Source organism: Taurulus bubalis, assembly GCF_910589615.1.
Source record: "Taurulus bubalis genome assembly, chromosome: 14".
Lineage (NCBI taxonomy): Eukaryota > Metazoa > Chordata > Actinopteri > Perciformes > Cottidae > Taurulus > Taurulus bubalis.
In genome coordinates this window covers 20,828,878-20,845,579 of record NC_136602.1, presented here as the reverse complement: position 1 = coordinate 20,845,579, position 16,702 = coordinate 20,828,878, and the positions used below count along the sequence as shown (strand labels likewise).

Below are 16,702 nucleotides of genomic sequence, written 5' to 3'. Positions count from 1 at the left end.
CTAGACACTGTTAGCCCCGTCAGCACTTTTGCTGCTGTTTGCTGTGAGCCACCGGCTCAGGTGTCGCCATGTTGAGAGCCGTTGAGAGGCAACAGAAATTCTCCCGTATATAAATCTTGAATAAAGCACCTCGTATATGTTATACGAAATACAAGGGATGAATGACATCCGTCAAAACTAACCCAAAAACAAAGAATTGACAAAGAAGTATTTGTCAATCTCCTCCAATCCCATTTGATTGGATAAATATTGTAATGTTTTACAAGATAACTGAACAATTAACACTGGGACACAGATGTATGTGTTGTGTGTTTCTCTTTAGACGTCTCTCAACCTCCAATACCGTTTTGGAGGCAGTCAAAACACAACTTTGACAAATCATCACCTTTTAAGTTGATGTGGCGAAATTGTTAACAAACTGTTGCTTTAATCCTTTAATCACACATCCAGCGGTCACAAAGAAACATTATGATTCATTTAGAGTTCTGCTGTGCCCCGATGAGTCTCTCTCTCTCTTTTAGCTCTGTTTTTGGTCTCTACCAGCTCCTGCAGCTAAATGCTCCACTATTTTTCATTTATTTATTAATCTAGTCGACAGGGACAATGCATGGATGCATATCTATTTGCATATTTAAATTAAGGTTCAAGTCTAGTCAGAAAGTGAGTACGTTGCTGACAAAGGGTCATATGTGTTTTACTTACAATAACCACCTGCAGTTAGCATTCTAAGTAAGTCATTGTTAAATTATTCCTTCGATATAATAATCCGTCAGTCGCAGTTGTAAAGTCGTTGTTTTGGTTATATTATTTGGATATTCTCTTTTTCAAAAGGTCACTGATGGAAAGATCCATTAAAATGGAATATTTTACAACATATATTTACAACCCAAAAGTTGTTCTTTTTAATTGCTAACTATTATGGTGTATAAAACATTAATACATGATACATATATACTAACTATAAACACAGCCACAAACCCTTGGCAAAGTAGGCCTTCTTAGAAAAACCAAGTTCGCCTCCTGCAGTGTGGGAGAGGGTGTTGTTGACAAAGGCAATGCGACTTTGTTTGCCTGGCTGCTGCTGCTGCTCTTTAACTTATTTAGCATTTCAGTCATTTATCTAATTTTATCCTGGGGCCTTTGAATGTTTCTCGCTGCTCCTCCTTTACCCAATCACTGCTAACAGGACAACTCTCCAAAGATTTGGGCAGGAGCCCAGATCGTGTGCTGCTCCGCTGGGAGGGAGGCGGGCCCCACCAGACACAATTTTGGGATAATTACAGGACTGCATGTGGAGCTGCGAGGCGCGCCGACACATACGCACATTCAAATGCTCTCGTACGCGCTGCGCCTGCTGCAGTTCTCTCCCCACACACACATTGCACTCCCTTCCCCTCCTCTCAGGGGGACACATAAGTACACGCTCTCCCTCCGACAGAAGGAACTTCAAGGAGCTCTGAAACGAGCTTTGGCAGCTCTCGCCGCACTTCAAGCATGCACTCCCCCACCCGGCCCTCCTCCGCCCGTCAACCCTCCCCTCCTCCTCCCCCCTACCATCTCCACCTGCATCCCATACTCATCCTGTCGCTCCCCATCTGTATGCCACTCTTCCGCGTTGCGCCGCCTCCCCGCCCCACCGCTGCCACTGCCGCTATGCAGTATCCGATGTCTTTTACGGCCTCAAAGTCAAAGTCGTCTCTGATCTCTATTTCTATCTTTTCTTCCAACGCGGCTCGTTTTGTCGTTGATTTGAGCAACACCTCCTCCGATGCCACGCCACACAACTCCTGTTAGCTTGCGTTGAGCAGCAGAACAACACGCACAGTATATCCTCATTTCCCCTCGCTTTACCTCCTCTTACCTCAGACCGTCGAATTTGGATTAGACATCTCAGTTGATTGTTCAGGGAGTGTGTGACCAGCGCCAAATAACCTATTAATTTATAGCAAAGAACTTGGTGAAGGATGTGACCTAGATCTGAGGTTACTTCCAACTGTCAGCTTAAAGATGCTTTACAGAGGATTTCCTCATTAGTGTGCCACTGTGAAATTAGTTGTGACGGCAAAGGCTGGCACAAAAAAAGAAAGAAGACATTACAGTATCTGCAGTGATTTGCTTTGTACTTCCATTGGGCCCAATTTGAATGTTCCTGAGCTCATTTCCCCACATGTGAAATGCTTCCGGCAGACTGGTTACTTATGCATCCAAAACAGTAGGGAGCCAATATAATGAATATATGTCCATAGAAGACGGCATGGAGGGACCTTTGAATTTAACTTAAATTGTTAAAACTAGTCATCAGACAGTTACTTTACAGACAATGCAAAAAAGATGCCATTCTTAACTAGAAAAGTGCTCTCTGTTGAGAGCAGGTATCCGCCCTCTCCCCTCCAAAAAACAAAGACGGTTTGAGTCACACCTTAGTTGGCCCTCCCGGCACTCTGGAAGTCAAGATGGTGTCCAAGAAAACAAAATTAGATTTATTAATCTTGTATCATACCTAACTTTAGTGGAACATAACACACCGGGTATGGAATTAATCTGCAGATGCTCCGGTTCAAAAGAAGACCAAACCTTTCTATGGAGGTCAGTGTTTGAGCCACGGCTAAAGCCAAAATGTGGCCCTGTAACCGATCAGGTAGCCAAGCTGATTGTCAGAAATGGCTTCCGATGCAGTTGTTCTTCATCTGCAGACCCGACCGGCCAGTTGAGAAGTTAGCAGTCAGTGGCGGTAGAAAACAGTTGATACATTTTCACTGCAACCATGAGAGGTCCTTAAGCATACAGTTACAAATGAGCATAAATAATATTAGGCAAATTGGTCGTGTAGTGAGCTTGGTAGGGATGGACAGACAGAAAGCACACACACACACACACACACACACACACACACACACACACACACACACACACACACACGCACGAACGAACGCTACAGAAAATTATGTCAGTGAAGTCAGTGAATTACTCAATGTTTAAATAACAACCAGAATGAACAATTGTTCTGTTTTGCACCATAACTGTCGGGTATTTTCCACCGCTGGTGGTGGTTTTGTTCTTGGTCTTACTGTTAAGTGCTGGCTGGCTGACATTTTTTCTTTGTACTGTTTTACACTATTTTTAGACTTCCATTGATGCATGACAAGTTGTCACACAACATGTCATACTTCTTATTGTTCAATGTGAAATAGAGTAGATTTATTGAACACATTATAATGTGCCTTCTCAGGAAATCATTGTGAAGGTGAAGGTAGGGGTGTGTTTCAAGTCGAGAATTTGGATCGGTGCTCGAAACCAATGGTGTCCGTTGTTCCTTCGGGAACAATAAATCCGTGTTGAAATCGGCGGGAAGAGAGCCAGTAAGAGCAAGTTAGCTGTTAGCATGTGTGCGCAGCGCAGTCCTGCTTGGCTAACGAAAAGCGTACAGAGGTTTGCATTGAGTTATGTCATGATGTGTTCAAGCTCTATACAGGGAAAATGTATGATTTATTGCAAGACTGCATTTGATTTAGCTTGGTGTACCTAATAAACTGGCTGGATTAGTTCTTCATCTGAGACTGTACATCTAGACATTCCTTTATTCATTTTTCGTTTGTAGTGCACTTAGAACAGAAAGGTGCACGGCAAGCCTGCTGTGGCGACTCCTCATTACTTTCACCTTTCACATTAAATCACAAATTCTCTGTGACTTGACTTGTATCAAACATGACACCTCTTGCCTTGTCTTCCTCGTGTCACATCTGTTGCTCTTTTACACAAATGACCATGAAGGAGCACGTATCCGAAAGCACTTCAAAGCTAACTGCGGCTAATAAGTTGACTGGATGACGTGATGTCTTCGAGGTGAGGAGCTTTAGGCTGTAAACACAGAGTGTGGACACGTTGGAGTTGCTAGCTTTGAGTCTAAATCAAACCACTGAATTATAATTCAATTACAATGTGATGCTTCATGACTACACTCATAAGCAGTACACTCATAAGGTTGACTGATGAGGCTTAAAAGACACAATTACTTCCTCTTCCCACCTATTAATACACACCTCAACAATCAATCAACTGTAATAAGGACTCAAAGTATGTTATAATGGCCCACACAGTCTCATTGTATGTGTTAAGTACAATAAAATACATATTGACACATCTGTAATAATGCATGCTTCGTCATATTGTTTCCTTGGTGGCAAGTTTAAAAGAATCCATGCTGTATCATCAGTGATTATGGTAACACGTTCTATGAGGCCCGTGTCTAAAATGCATTACAAACATACTTGCATTATTATCTGCCTATAGCACTGTAATTATATTTATGAACGCTCATAGATATTCATAAGGTTGTATAGCAATAATCACAAGTAATGATAAAGCATGACCGACTTATATGGTCAGTTATCACAATACGTTTTTTGGCAAGGAATATACTGCTTTATATATCCCATAGTTGTAATACATACATTTATTTTCATAGTGCATTATAGTTACTGTTATCATATTGTATTATAATGCGATTAAAAGTTACACTCAGTGGTCATTGTTAAATAAAAGTTTTTTTTTGCAATGCTTTGTGTGTTCTTGCATAATTGCATTGTATTGCATTATTACTATGCATTATAAAATGATTGTAATGTTTTAAAGCTATGGGAATTATAATACATATATAGGCCAACAATTATGAAGTGTTACAGTACTTGAAAAACATGATAACGTGAGATGTGTTGTAATTTATGTGCTGATAACTATAATAACAGTGCTATTTGCAGAGTAAAACACATTATGAGTATGTTTATAATGCATTATGGGTATTATCATAGAAAGTGTTACTGTGATGATTATGCAAGACTACTCAATGTCATTCAAAAGATAATTGAACTCATAATTAATTATAATTTCACATCTATATTGCTTTATTACTGTTGCCATAGTGCATCAGACAGCATTATGTACATTAATGAGTGTAGCCATGAATCATTATGAAAGCGTTATAATTCACTATGAATGCCCCCTTTATGCTTCTGTATGGCTGTGCAGTTTGATTCATTTAGAGCGTCATTGTCAGCCTTCCTGAGTGATGAAAGTGGGAGTCTGAGGCGACGGAAGCTGTGGCTTTTTCCCGCTTTCAGTTTCCAGCTCCGTTTTGTTAACTGCACGGTCATTGTGCTGCTCACTGATCCGATCGCTGGCTGAAATTATATATTTACCCACATTTTCTAGCAACAAAGGGGCATCAGGAGAAAGCACACACTGACTTTGAATAGACCAGTATTTTCAGGCTGCTCAGTGTTGAGCAGACTGTCCTCATCCACATATCCACGCTCTGATTTATTATAGGTCTTATCTAGACATGCTTACTGCAACCACCCCCCAAAAAAACTAAAACTAATACGACTTGTTTCGGCATTTAATAATGAACTTTGCTATGGTTTTGGAGAGACCAACATTGACTGTAGATGAGAGGCTGGATGTGGACGTGTCAAAGAAAGTCAGATGCTTGGCTGACCTCCAAACCAAGAGATTTTGCTTCCAAGAGAGAACAGTCATTATTCACACGCCTACAAGAGAAGAAGAAAATGTAAGCATAGGTGGTTTTCAGCACATAAACAAGTGACCAATGTGGTAGTTTTGTTGGTGACAGCGGTGGCTGACATCGTCTGAGGCGGCGAGCTGCTATTCCTGTTCGATTCCCCAGTTGCAGTCCTGGTGGATCATCTGGTTGTGGGTTTGGCATCATTATTTGTTTGCTCACTAGTCTTAGATCAGTGAGATTACGGGATTTGAAAGAGTCTCATGTAATAGAGGTACATAATGTGTACATAATGTGTTTCCCAACTTTCTGGTGAAAACCAAAAATGTCAGCTGGTGAATTGAGAGGTCTTGCTGGTAAATGGACAGTTTCTCCCACATAGTCATGATTTGACCAGCTGCTGTCACAGTATCTCCGAATGGCATTCGATCACCCTGGCAGCTCATTGCCTCTGATGACTCATCTTGATTTACCTTGCACTGCAGCTGGATTCTATTCTATAATTTCGAAAATTTCTTCGATCCCGGTTGAGCGTGCTTTGGTTGAATGCAGGTGAGCAGTTCATGTGGGGAGCAAAAGAGGCAGAGCACATTGGTCGAAATGCAATCTGGTCTCGTATCTCAAGTCGCTAATCGGATCGTAAACAATGAGCAACGCACGAAAAAAAAGGAGGTTTTGGACCAGATATGTGTTTCTACAGAGGAACCCCGGAAACACAGCCCTTCAACCCAAGAGCTCTATCTGTCGTCAGACCAAAAGCAACAGAGATTGCTCCTGACTGGCTTCGACATGAGTTTGATTGACAGATGGTACATCCAATCAACTGCCAAGTATTTTTTTTTTTGAAGCGCATCCAAAGTGGTTTCCAATGACGGCTTCTCAGATGGTTGTATGAAACAAACCATCTGGCACGCCAGGTTACATCTTGACTTAGGATGCCCAAAACCTGACTGTGGAGAATAATAATAATTACAAAAACTCATATATGGGTCCCATAAATGGTACTTGTACACGCCTCTGGGGTGCATCTATAGTCTGGAAAATGGGATTAAGTTTGTACTTGCATACTACTGCACATGCTTGACAACTAATGTGCAATTGTGTGGTCTGTATTAGCTTTTAAAGAGAAGTGCTAGATTGACAGCATGCTTTAATAATGCAATTTGACATCCTGCATTAGGGGTTAGTTATTGTATTGTTTTTTTTATCAGGAGCTTAATCAGCAACTTGTGATCAATGTGCCCCCCCACCCCTCCGCCTCCACCTTCACCTTCACCTTCTCTGATAATAAGCTCCTCCTCCCCCCCTTATTTCCATATTGCAAACACATGTCTGCTCCTGGCACTAATGAAGCTCTGAAGCGTGTGGACGCCGCAGCAGTGATTGACTTCCCACCCGCTCTTTGCTCTCTATAACCAGCTCAAGGACATTTCCAATTAGCATCTGGACTCTGGTACACTAGCTTCAGTCCCTAGGCCTACCAGGCTGGCGAGAAGCCATTTGATTGGGTGTCTCAGGTTGTCACCTCATGAACAGACTGACTGGGTGAAGAAAAGGCTCAGTGCATTTTAATTTTCTCCATCAACCCCTCTCTTTCTCTCTCTCTCTCTCTCTCTCTCTCTCTTTCTATCTGTCTCTCCCTCTGTGTGTCTTGTAACTCTATGCTCTTTCTATGAGCTGGCAAAGCCTTTAAACAAAGTTAGATCAGTTCCCCCTTCCAAACATAATTCATGAATATTAAAACGAGGAAGAGCGGAGGTACGTACGCCGTGCATTTGGGAACACAATCACGCCCTGGTAGTTGTCAGCGTGACTGTCATTTATATTCAGATTTGTTATTCGCAGTGCACACCCCCGTGTCCTCTAACTCAACTGATAAGGAGCTGCTCAGTATCCAACTATATAACCTCACCATAACGCTCTTATCCCAAACAACCTTGATGATTCAGAAGCACTTTTTGAGCATTTCTCGTATCATTGTCTTTTAGCGAAGGATAAGAGAAAGCAGGCAGGTCTCTATGGAGACACCCTTGGAGTGACATTGATGATGTTTTATTTTGAGAGAGGAGTGGCAGCTCCCCCTGAACATCTTTGCTTTGAGTCACAGGAATATAATCAAGTCTGACACTTTCCAGAGAGGCATACTGTACAGTATATGGAAAAAGTTCAGAGACGTCAAATAAATAACTTGATGTGCCCTCTTTCATCCTACGTCAGGTCGGGGTGGTGCTGCACTACTCGTCCCTGTCGACCATGCTGTGGCTCGGGGTGACGGCCAGGAACATTTATAAACAGGTGACCAAGAAGCCTCCGCAGAGCCAAGATGGCGACCCGCCTCCGCCCCCCAAGCAGCCCCTGTTGAGGTAAGCACAAATGTCCTCGCAACCCTCCTCAACCCTGACTGCCTCGAGACGGAGAGGTAAACAAACTCCTGTGTGTGTGTGTGTGTGTGTGTGTGTGTGTGTGTGTGTGTGTGTGTGTGTGTGTGTGCTTTTGATCTCTCTTGGCTCTGTTCTTGCTGCCTGCTGTGTGTGTGTGTATCTTCAGAGGCCAAGGACCGGTTAACTGTGCAATTATTTGCTTTCCTATTTCTTTCTTTCTTTTTGTCATTACATTACCTGACTGAAAATGTGAGATAGAAGTAGAAGTTTCACTGGCTGTACTGGTGTGGAGGTACTCAGATCCTTTACGTGAGTAAAAGTGCCAATACGACAAACCAATTCTGCAGACAATGCGACTATTATTATTAAATCGTTGATGTATCAATGTGTAACTAGTATTTTACTGTTGTTGCTGCTTGGCTAGGTTTATACTACCTTTTATGTAAAGTGGTTCTCAACCAAAAGGTTCGGGCCTGCGCTCAAGATAATAAGATTCTGCACCACAGATTTGTATACATTTTCTTTAAGACATTGGACAATTGGACCTCCTTGCTCAGTCAAACGATATTTGATGCAACAATTCTTTTTTTGTACGTGCTCACGGGCCAAAAAGCAGTGGGAACCACCCAAACTAAAAAGGGTGTATCTCTGCAACCACTAGGGCTATTTGAATAATGTTGGTTATAATAAAAGACTACACATTTGAGATTATGTTCAGATGTGTAAAATATCAGTCTATATGTTATTCGTTAAGAGTAAATGAAGATGACACAGGGAAAAAATGAAAAGGTTTCAGGTTCGCCTAGAAAAAAAGCTCTTTCAGGATGATTATTTCTTTGAAATGATGCAGCTGTAAGGTCTAACTCTAACCCAAATCATAGCACAATATGAGAGCATTCTCTCTGCAAAGGATGACTTTGATAAAGTGAAGCAGAACAAAGTTAGAGGGTTTAGTACAGAGACAATTTTGCCGAGGACTCCAACATTTGCATTGGGGCACATTTGCGCGCATCTGTGACATTTTACCAAACCATATATTTCACTTGTATATTACTTATGGTGTCCAATACATCCAAATACAGCAGTTTTGGTTTTTTTTTTTTATAAAACAAGCTATGATTTACAGTTTTATATAGCAATCGCTCAGTCAAGGGGGATTGGATTTTAAAAGGTTAAGCTGCATAAGTGCATTGTGTTTGATGTGTTTTTTTTTATGTCAAATCTATATTTTTCCTCTTAAATGTTGTGAAGTAGCAGTATAGAGTAACATCAAATACTTTTATTTAAAAAGGGACAATACACATCAATTATCAGGAGGAGTTGCCATGTTGTAAATGTGACAGATTTAGCCTCACAGGCTCAGGTTCATCTTCAGGTGATGGCAGGTTCATGACGTTAAAAGAAAACACACAAGAGCACGTAAGCACAGATAAAAGCACACTGACAATTAGTAGAACAATGGCCAATAACCAATTATACTCCAGATCACGGCAGCATGTTTGATTGTCCAATAACCACGGGTCTTTAGATTTGGAGAGAGAAGTTCCTTAGTTCTGTGGAAAGTGTCCCAGGTATGTGACGGCCAAGGAAAAGGCTGACTGCCCAAAGGTGCTTTGTCTGTGTGGTATTTTTGAATTCATTGAGCCGAGGATGGGCCAGACCATGAAATATGTTCGGCAAATTTGATCATGTTTCCCAGTTTAAGATTTGTGGATTTGTCCTTCTCTCGTCCAAGTGTGCAGAAGTGTGTGTATTGAGTATTTGTGTGTATGCATATTTTTGCTAGTTTATGTGTGTTTTTTTCAGGGGTTTGCTGGCTCATGTTTGCTTTAGATGGCAACAATGGCTTCACACAGATGAGTTATTGCATCGTTTATCTGCAGAGACATCCACGTTTGCATTCTTTCAAGCCTCTGGCTTTGTTCACTCTGTAGTCACATCGCTGTCAGGTCTTCCTATTTATACCGTTGGCTCTCCTTTTGGATTTTTATTTCCCACATTTGCTCATGTTCAGAAATTGCATTTTTAACCCGAGTCACTCTCAGACACAAGGAAAGAAGCGTAGGTTTTAAACTTTAATGATTCCCTTCTTATGAAATGCCAGAGATTATAGGCGCCAAGTGAATTATTTTTAATAAATCAAATGTATATTCTGAGACCTATTTAGCTCATATTCACCTGTTAAAGGTGATATTCAAGATGGTAACTGCTGCTAAGCAACAATAAATAAGGGAGTTGCATAAGCCTGAGAAGCAGCAGTCAGTTAACTTGATATGAAAAGGAATTAATGTCTTGAAGTATTTCCCTGTCTTTCCTCATGTCTGGTCATTCCACTATTTAGTGATTCTCATTCAATTCAAAATCATTTAAATAGAGCAACAGTTTGGTCAGAGGGAACGATGGAGGATTGACTTGCAGCTGATTTAATCTCATTACCCTAAGAATTGCCATCTGTGGCTTTTTATGCTCCTGCCCGAAGTCCCAACCAGATGTACCAGTACTTGTGATTGTATTAATTGTAAGAAAATACAAAGTGTGATATAATTAGAAAAACAAATCCACATATTTGTGTTTGGGAAGAAACTGTTTACTTAACAAGAGTACACATTGAGTAAGAATGAAGTCAGCTGGAACACCTTAAAGCCTGAAAACTAGTTAGCAAGCGACAAGAGAACATAATTACCCAAAAGTCATGGATAAAAAACTGCTAACTAAAAGTAAGGGATAAACACTGCTCGCTTAAAAAATAGATAAACACTGTTAGCTTTAATAAATCTTTTTGGCTTTTCGCTCCGGGAGTCAGGTGACGTAGTATAGAAGAGAAAGTGGCTTAAGGAGGAGGTTTGGGTGAAACACACGTAACTTTCACCCAGCAGACCAGCATTCCTGTCCTGCGGGAAACCAAAAGTCAGCTGTTGACTTTTTGACGTTATGTCACAAACGTCCATGTTTTAATCCAAACTATGATCTGTTACTAAACCTAACCAGGATGCTTTGTTGCATAAACATAACCAACTGTTTTTCATTTTTTATTTACAACGTTAAAGATGTGCTTAAAACTGCAGTATGTGACGAGTTGGGAATGAGAAGGGGTTGTTAAATAAAAGGTGGAAAGCTTGAGAACGGGGAGTTAAATGACACACAAAAAGCTGAAATTGCCTGACATGACGTGAAATGTCCTTTAAAATGTCTTGCTATTCATATGCCCATGGGATCATGCTGGGAGTAGAAAGCATGCAAAATTGACAACCTAAACATTCATAATTCAATTCCATGGAGAAAAAAAGTATTGTAAATTGATCTGAAATGCTTCATCTATTAGGAAATCAACTGTAAAGACTATAGCTTTGGAACATGACAGGCGGAGTTGAGTTGCTCCTCTGACAGGGATGTGGGGGTAATGTTACATCAAGACAAAATATTTTAGGAACCACTGCTCTAGCCTGACAATGATGTTTTTTTTTTTTGTAGTATTAAAACATTTTGAAGCCTCAGATTCTGCAGTTTTCCCATAGGTATAGATACACATTCTGGCAGGCATTTGTAGGAGGAAAATGTCTGGAATAGCTGAACTGGATGTTCAGTAAATGTTTTGGCTCAGTTATTCTGTTTGAGGCTTCCTACTACCCTGTAAGGCAGAAAGAATGGAGGGCAGATGAATGTCAGGAGGAGGAGGAAGGACGAAGAAGAAGTGAACGCCTTAAAACAAGCTGTTACTATGGCATCACCCCCGTCCTATAACTAATTACCTCAATCACCCAGGAGGCTGCTGAGCCAGGAGCCTTATCACACATCTAAATGCATTTAGCCCTTTGACCCATTAAATTCCTATTCCCTTAGACACACACATTAGATTGAATTTCTACTTTTTTTACGATTTATTTTTTCTTCCTCTTCTTTTTTTCCCACTCATTCTCCACCTCATTGCTTTTCTGCTTTACCCGCAACATTTGCCGGGTTTAAGAGGATCAGCTCGTGGACACATGCGGCGCTCTTCCTCTGCGGTGAGAAGGTGCTGCGTGAGCTCTTCTGCACGTTGCAGCTGACGAGAAATCCTTTTAAGGGAAGGTTTGAGAGCGCAGATACGGAGGCAAACAGAGGGCGCGCCGCGACAAATGCCTGTTTGCCATCTAATCGTATTCGTTTGTTTGGGGGTGTCGTTTCCAGAAAGCCGTCGCTGGAATTTCTTTGAACTTTGCAAAATAGTTTGCAAGACGATACAGCGAATGACCCCACACAAGAAAAATGATTTAAACATGTGCAGCTGCACTGGACGTGAACCCATACTGGAATAACTCACTGTTTGCTTTCTATGGGATGTTTTAGAGCATTTCTTGCGACACACGTAGCATTCACACGGACCTTTATCACCCATACACCTGGAACTAATAGCTATAAAAACAAAAATCGATAAATGAGCAGAATCTTATGTCGGACATTATTAAAACTGGAATCTGCTCAATAATGTATTCTTGAAGATTCGCTGAAAGTCACTTAGGATAAGGACCCCGCCAGATAAAGATCCAACCTCAACGCAACCAGCAGCACTATGCAGATCCTCAGACACCTGCGTGATTGTTTTTTTTTAGTTTGGAACGTTCTCGAGGCTCTCCCATCATGCACCGCTCGTGAATGGGATAATTTGTCTTGGGCCAGGCGGAGGAGAGGGTGGGGGGGGGCGTTGGGAGGGGTGGGGGGAGGGTGGGGGGGGGTCGTGTGGCGCGGCAGTCGACTTGATCCACAGTGATTGACTGTAATGCTCCCCGTCAGACAGGCTCATGCAATGAGACTTAGCAGCTGGAGACAAATCAATTTCTCTTCCCTCCCCTCCCAGCAACCGGCCTCTTCTCCCTCATCTACCTCATTGCCTGTCCCTCCGCTCCTAACAGCGTCTGGCGGCGTATCCACTGCAGCGTCACTTTGACCTTTGTGAGAAAGCCTGCGACGCCGCGCATTAAACGCCTCTGTTCATGCTGTTAACCGACAGTCATCTGGCGTGATGGGCGCAGATCATTTCTCAAAAGCAACACTTGCCTCCTAGTAAAGAGTCTCCAACATCTGTTTAATGTCACCAGCAGCATTTCTCCCCAGCTGTCAATATTAATAAGAATTCCAAACAGGCAAATGCACTTGTTAAAAGGCAGAGTAAAGTTAGATTACGCAGATCTGCGTTTCCCTGGTTGGCGAACGCTTTAGAAAAGATTCTCTTTTGCGCTTTTGAGAGAGAAATGGCTGGAATCAGTGAGCGGTGATGCATTAACTATGAGATATGTGTTCAAAAATGAATTGGTGTGCGTATATGAAAGTTCCTAACCATTTCTACTGCCACATCATCCTATATTACCTTAAATTGGTAGTCTGGCCATTTTGAAGAGATACACGTTTGATTAAGCACAACTTTGTTTCATACATTTGTTATTGAAAACATTTACACGCGTTAAATACCTTATAAATTAAACCAAATAAATGCTTTTAGGTGGAGTTAACGTAGAGAATGTATGCTAGCCTTTCGTATAAGATTATTGTTAAGACTAAAGTTATTAGTAGGCTACAATCATCAGAACAATGCAAACATTCAGAGACCCTCGTGTGGCTCAAAGGGGTATTGCAGATATAAAAGACAATGGAAGAAATTCAATGGAATTCTGTAAACGGATTTGGTGAGCCGCTCACAGCCACAAAACAGAGGACGGTGCACGAGGAGCAGAGGAGCAGAGGATGGCTGCAGAGTCGCTGTGTAGCTGCTGGCTAAAAGGCACTTTAGGGTCTATTTATATCAAATGATTGCTGTTCCTAAACTCACTCAAAAGCATGACTCTGCATACCGAGCAATTTTTTGAGGGCCTTTTTCTTTTTAATAGAATGGCCAACAAAAATGCATACGTCAATGTGTGTGTGTGTGTGTGTGTGTGTGTGTGTGTGTGTGTGTGTGTGTGTGTGTGTGTGTGTGTGTGTGTGTGTGTGTGTGGGAATGGAAATGATTTCAAAGTGAAGGAGCACCTTTGTGCATCTAAAAGCAGAGCAGCATGTAGACCGTAATTTGTTCGCACACGCTACGTATTTCTTGCATGTACGCCGCATGTTGTTTCACTAGCAGGCTTTCCAGGCGAGGATGAACGGGGAATGAGGCTTATAAAACACAGGGCGCTTTAACATCCCAGTTCTTCTCATTTATGCTTATCTGGCTGACGGCTGTGTAAATGGCTTTCCGTTGGAGAGGAGAGTCCCCCGGGGGAAACGTTCCACTCACAGACGGTGACAGGCCGGTAATGCCGCCCCTCCCCTCTTCATCCATCCACCCAAACACCCCTCGCCAAACCAGCACAGACAAACATCTTGATTGTAATTACATTTTTTTTTGGGGGGGGGGACCGATGCTCTGTGACGGAGGACAGATTGGGAGGGAGAGAGACTGAGAGAGAGAGAGAGAGAGAGAAGGGAAGGAAACTGCGGGACGAAGATGGAGGAAGACGGAGTGGTGGAAAGGTTACGGCAGTGACAGAGGTTGAGATTGAACTGGGAGGAAGAGGAAATAGCACAGTGTTGTGTAGGAAAGTGGATGACAGTGCAGAGAGAGAGAGAGAGAGAGAGCGAGAGAGGGGACAAGGACAGCGCAGAGAAATGGGCTGCTGGGGATCAGCTTTGTTCCTGCTCTGAATTCGTAAAGCTCATGACATGTGCGATATTGTGACGCAAGTGCATTGTTCTGATACTTGCCCGTGCGCCTGAAGAATGGGGAAAAAATATTCACTGGGAGGCAGCGAGGGCCTGGTCATACCAGGCTGATCAGAATACCTTCTGATTTAGCACCACGCAGGTACATCATGGTGATATCCAATGGGGGTTACAGTACAATAGAGTCAATTTTCAGAGCATGGCAGGAAAATAGAAAACATATACATCTTCTCCTTTCCATTGTTATTTTTTTCCTTTGCTCACAGTCTGCGGCTGACATTACTTCACATTCTGATGCACTGCCGTTGCTGTTCATGATTTTAATTGCATCTTGCATTCGAGGATTGTTGTCTGAGGAGGCTTACAACCAACGCTCTGAGGGAATGTTTAATGTGTCCAGTAGGGCTGCAGAGGTATATGATGCTTTCACGGTGTACTGTGGTATGAGAATTGACAGTTATCCTAGCATGTACATTCACGTATCTACAGGAGGGGTGTACCCTTCCAAGGATTCACCGAGACAAATCGGTTGGTTAAGTCTCGCCGACTGATCGTCGACTGATTTTTTATTTATTTTTGTGTGTGCTCATTGTTTGAATCTTCGTACCTGTTGGAAAAACTGTTGCCAGAGATACATGTGACTACGGCTTAGTTGTTTCAGAATAATTGGCTTTGTTCAACCCCCCAGAAAACATTATGTTTCATTCCTTTGAGAGTCAATGTAACTAATAATGATGATAACGATAATAACAATAACGATGATTGTGTACTGTGACGATTATTGTACCCGAACAAATCTCGAGCCGCAACAATGATTCAAATGTGTACTTGAAAGCGTGTTAAGGCAATCCACTGTGTTTCGATGCCGCCCACTTGCTTGCTCTACAGAACAAATAAGCTTCCAATTTATTAAATGTAACAAACTACATGAATCCCAGTGATGTGGTAACTGATTATGTAACTCCAGCCGAGTGGAGGTCTGAAGCTCAGAGCAGCTCTGAGTTTTCATGACTTGTAAAAACTCCTGTCTTCAGCCAATACCGCCTTTAGATGTTTTACTGCACAGGAAACATAAAACGAAATCATCCATATTTTACGAAATTAATATCCTGCTGTGTTATAGGAGACTTGAAACTAGCTACTAAGACCATAAACTCATATTTTGAATGTTTACTGAGGTGATAAATTGAGTGAGAAGTAGGGTCATTTTCTCATAGACTTCTAGTAACCATAGTCGCCCCCTGCTGGCCATTAGAAAAGATGCAAGTTTAAGGCGCTTTAGCGTGGTTTGTATGTGAAGAGGAGAACACGGCTGTTAAACTACACTCACTTGAACGTGTTTGCCACTCAAGATAGCTGGAACATATTCCAAAGTAACCTGAAAGTTTATCCTCAAAAAGAAAGTTAATTGTACCGGCTCCTGATGCTTTCCAAGCAAGACTGAATTCAAATCCAGCGTCTCCTTCTGCTGGAATCCAGGTTCCTCTTCACGTCTGCTGACTTGTTACAAACAGCAGATGCCAAAAATTGCGGCTCGACAAGTCAATTATGCCGACGTCGATGGGAAGCAGATTTGTTTCGCACCTTGGTTTGCGGCGAAGAAAACAAACAGTATGTGTGATTGCGCACACTGACAAGCTCAAAAGTCATATTATGATCAAGCACACACACACACACACACACACACACACACACACACAAAAGTCAAATTTGGAAAGTGGGGGAAGGACAGCTGGCAAAGCCGTTCTCATGCCTGCTCTTCAGTGTCACTGCTTGTTTCTTGTGAGCTCCACTCGCTGCACAAATTTAACATCTTATTTAGTCTCTTTGGATCTTTTGGTTATTGTGTTTCTCTAGTGCCTCAAACTATTTCCCAGTCACATTTTTGACAGTGTGCCGTTGTAATCCAGATGGGAGATGTGGGATTTGTAAATGACTTTTCACACCAAGCATTCCTAAAGTTTCTTATTGCCTCTGCCTCTGTCTCTCCCTCTATCACCTCACAGATTTTATTTAGTCAGTGGCGGAGTGCCCCTCATCATCTGCGGGGTCACGGCAGCCGTCAATATAGACAACTATGGCAGCGGGGAGCAAGCGCCGTAGTAAGTCCTACATTTGCTTTGTGCTC

The 16,702-nt window shown here is 42.1% G+C and overlaps 1 protein-coding gene across 1 annotated transcript in view; it reads left to right on the top strand.

The window, feature by feature from the left end:
• adgra1b (adhesion G protein-coupled receptor A1b) overlaps window positions 1-16,702 on the top strand; it is a gene marked incomplete at both ends in the record, with an annotated part of 158,145 nt that overhangs the window by 139,892 nt on the left and 1,551 nt on the right. Inside the window, 2 exons of the mRNA XM_079229808.1 lie at window positions 7,736-7,881; window positions 16,581-16,676. Of these exons, the coding sequence (XP_079085934.1) occupies window positions 7,736-7,881; window positions 16,581-16,676 (242 nt within the window). The remainder of the gene's footprint in view (window positions 1-7,735; window positions 7,882-16,580; window positions 16,677-16,702) is intronic.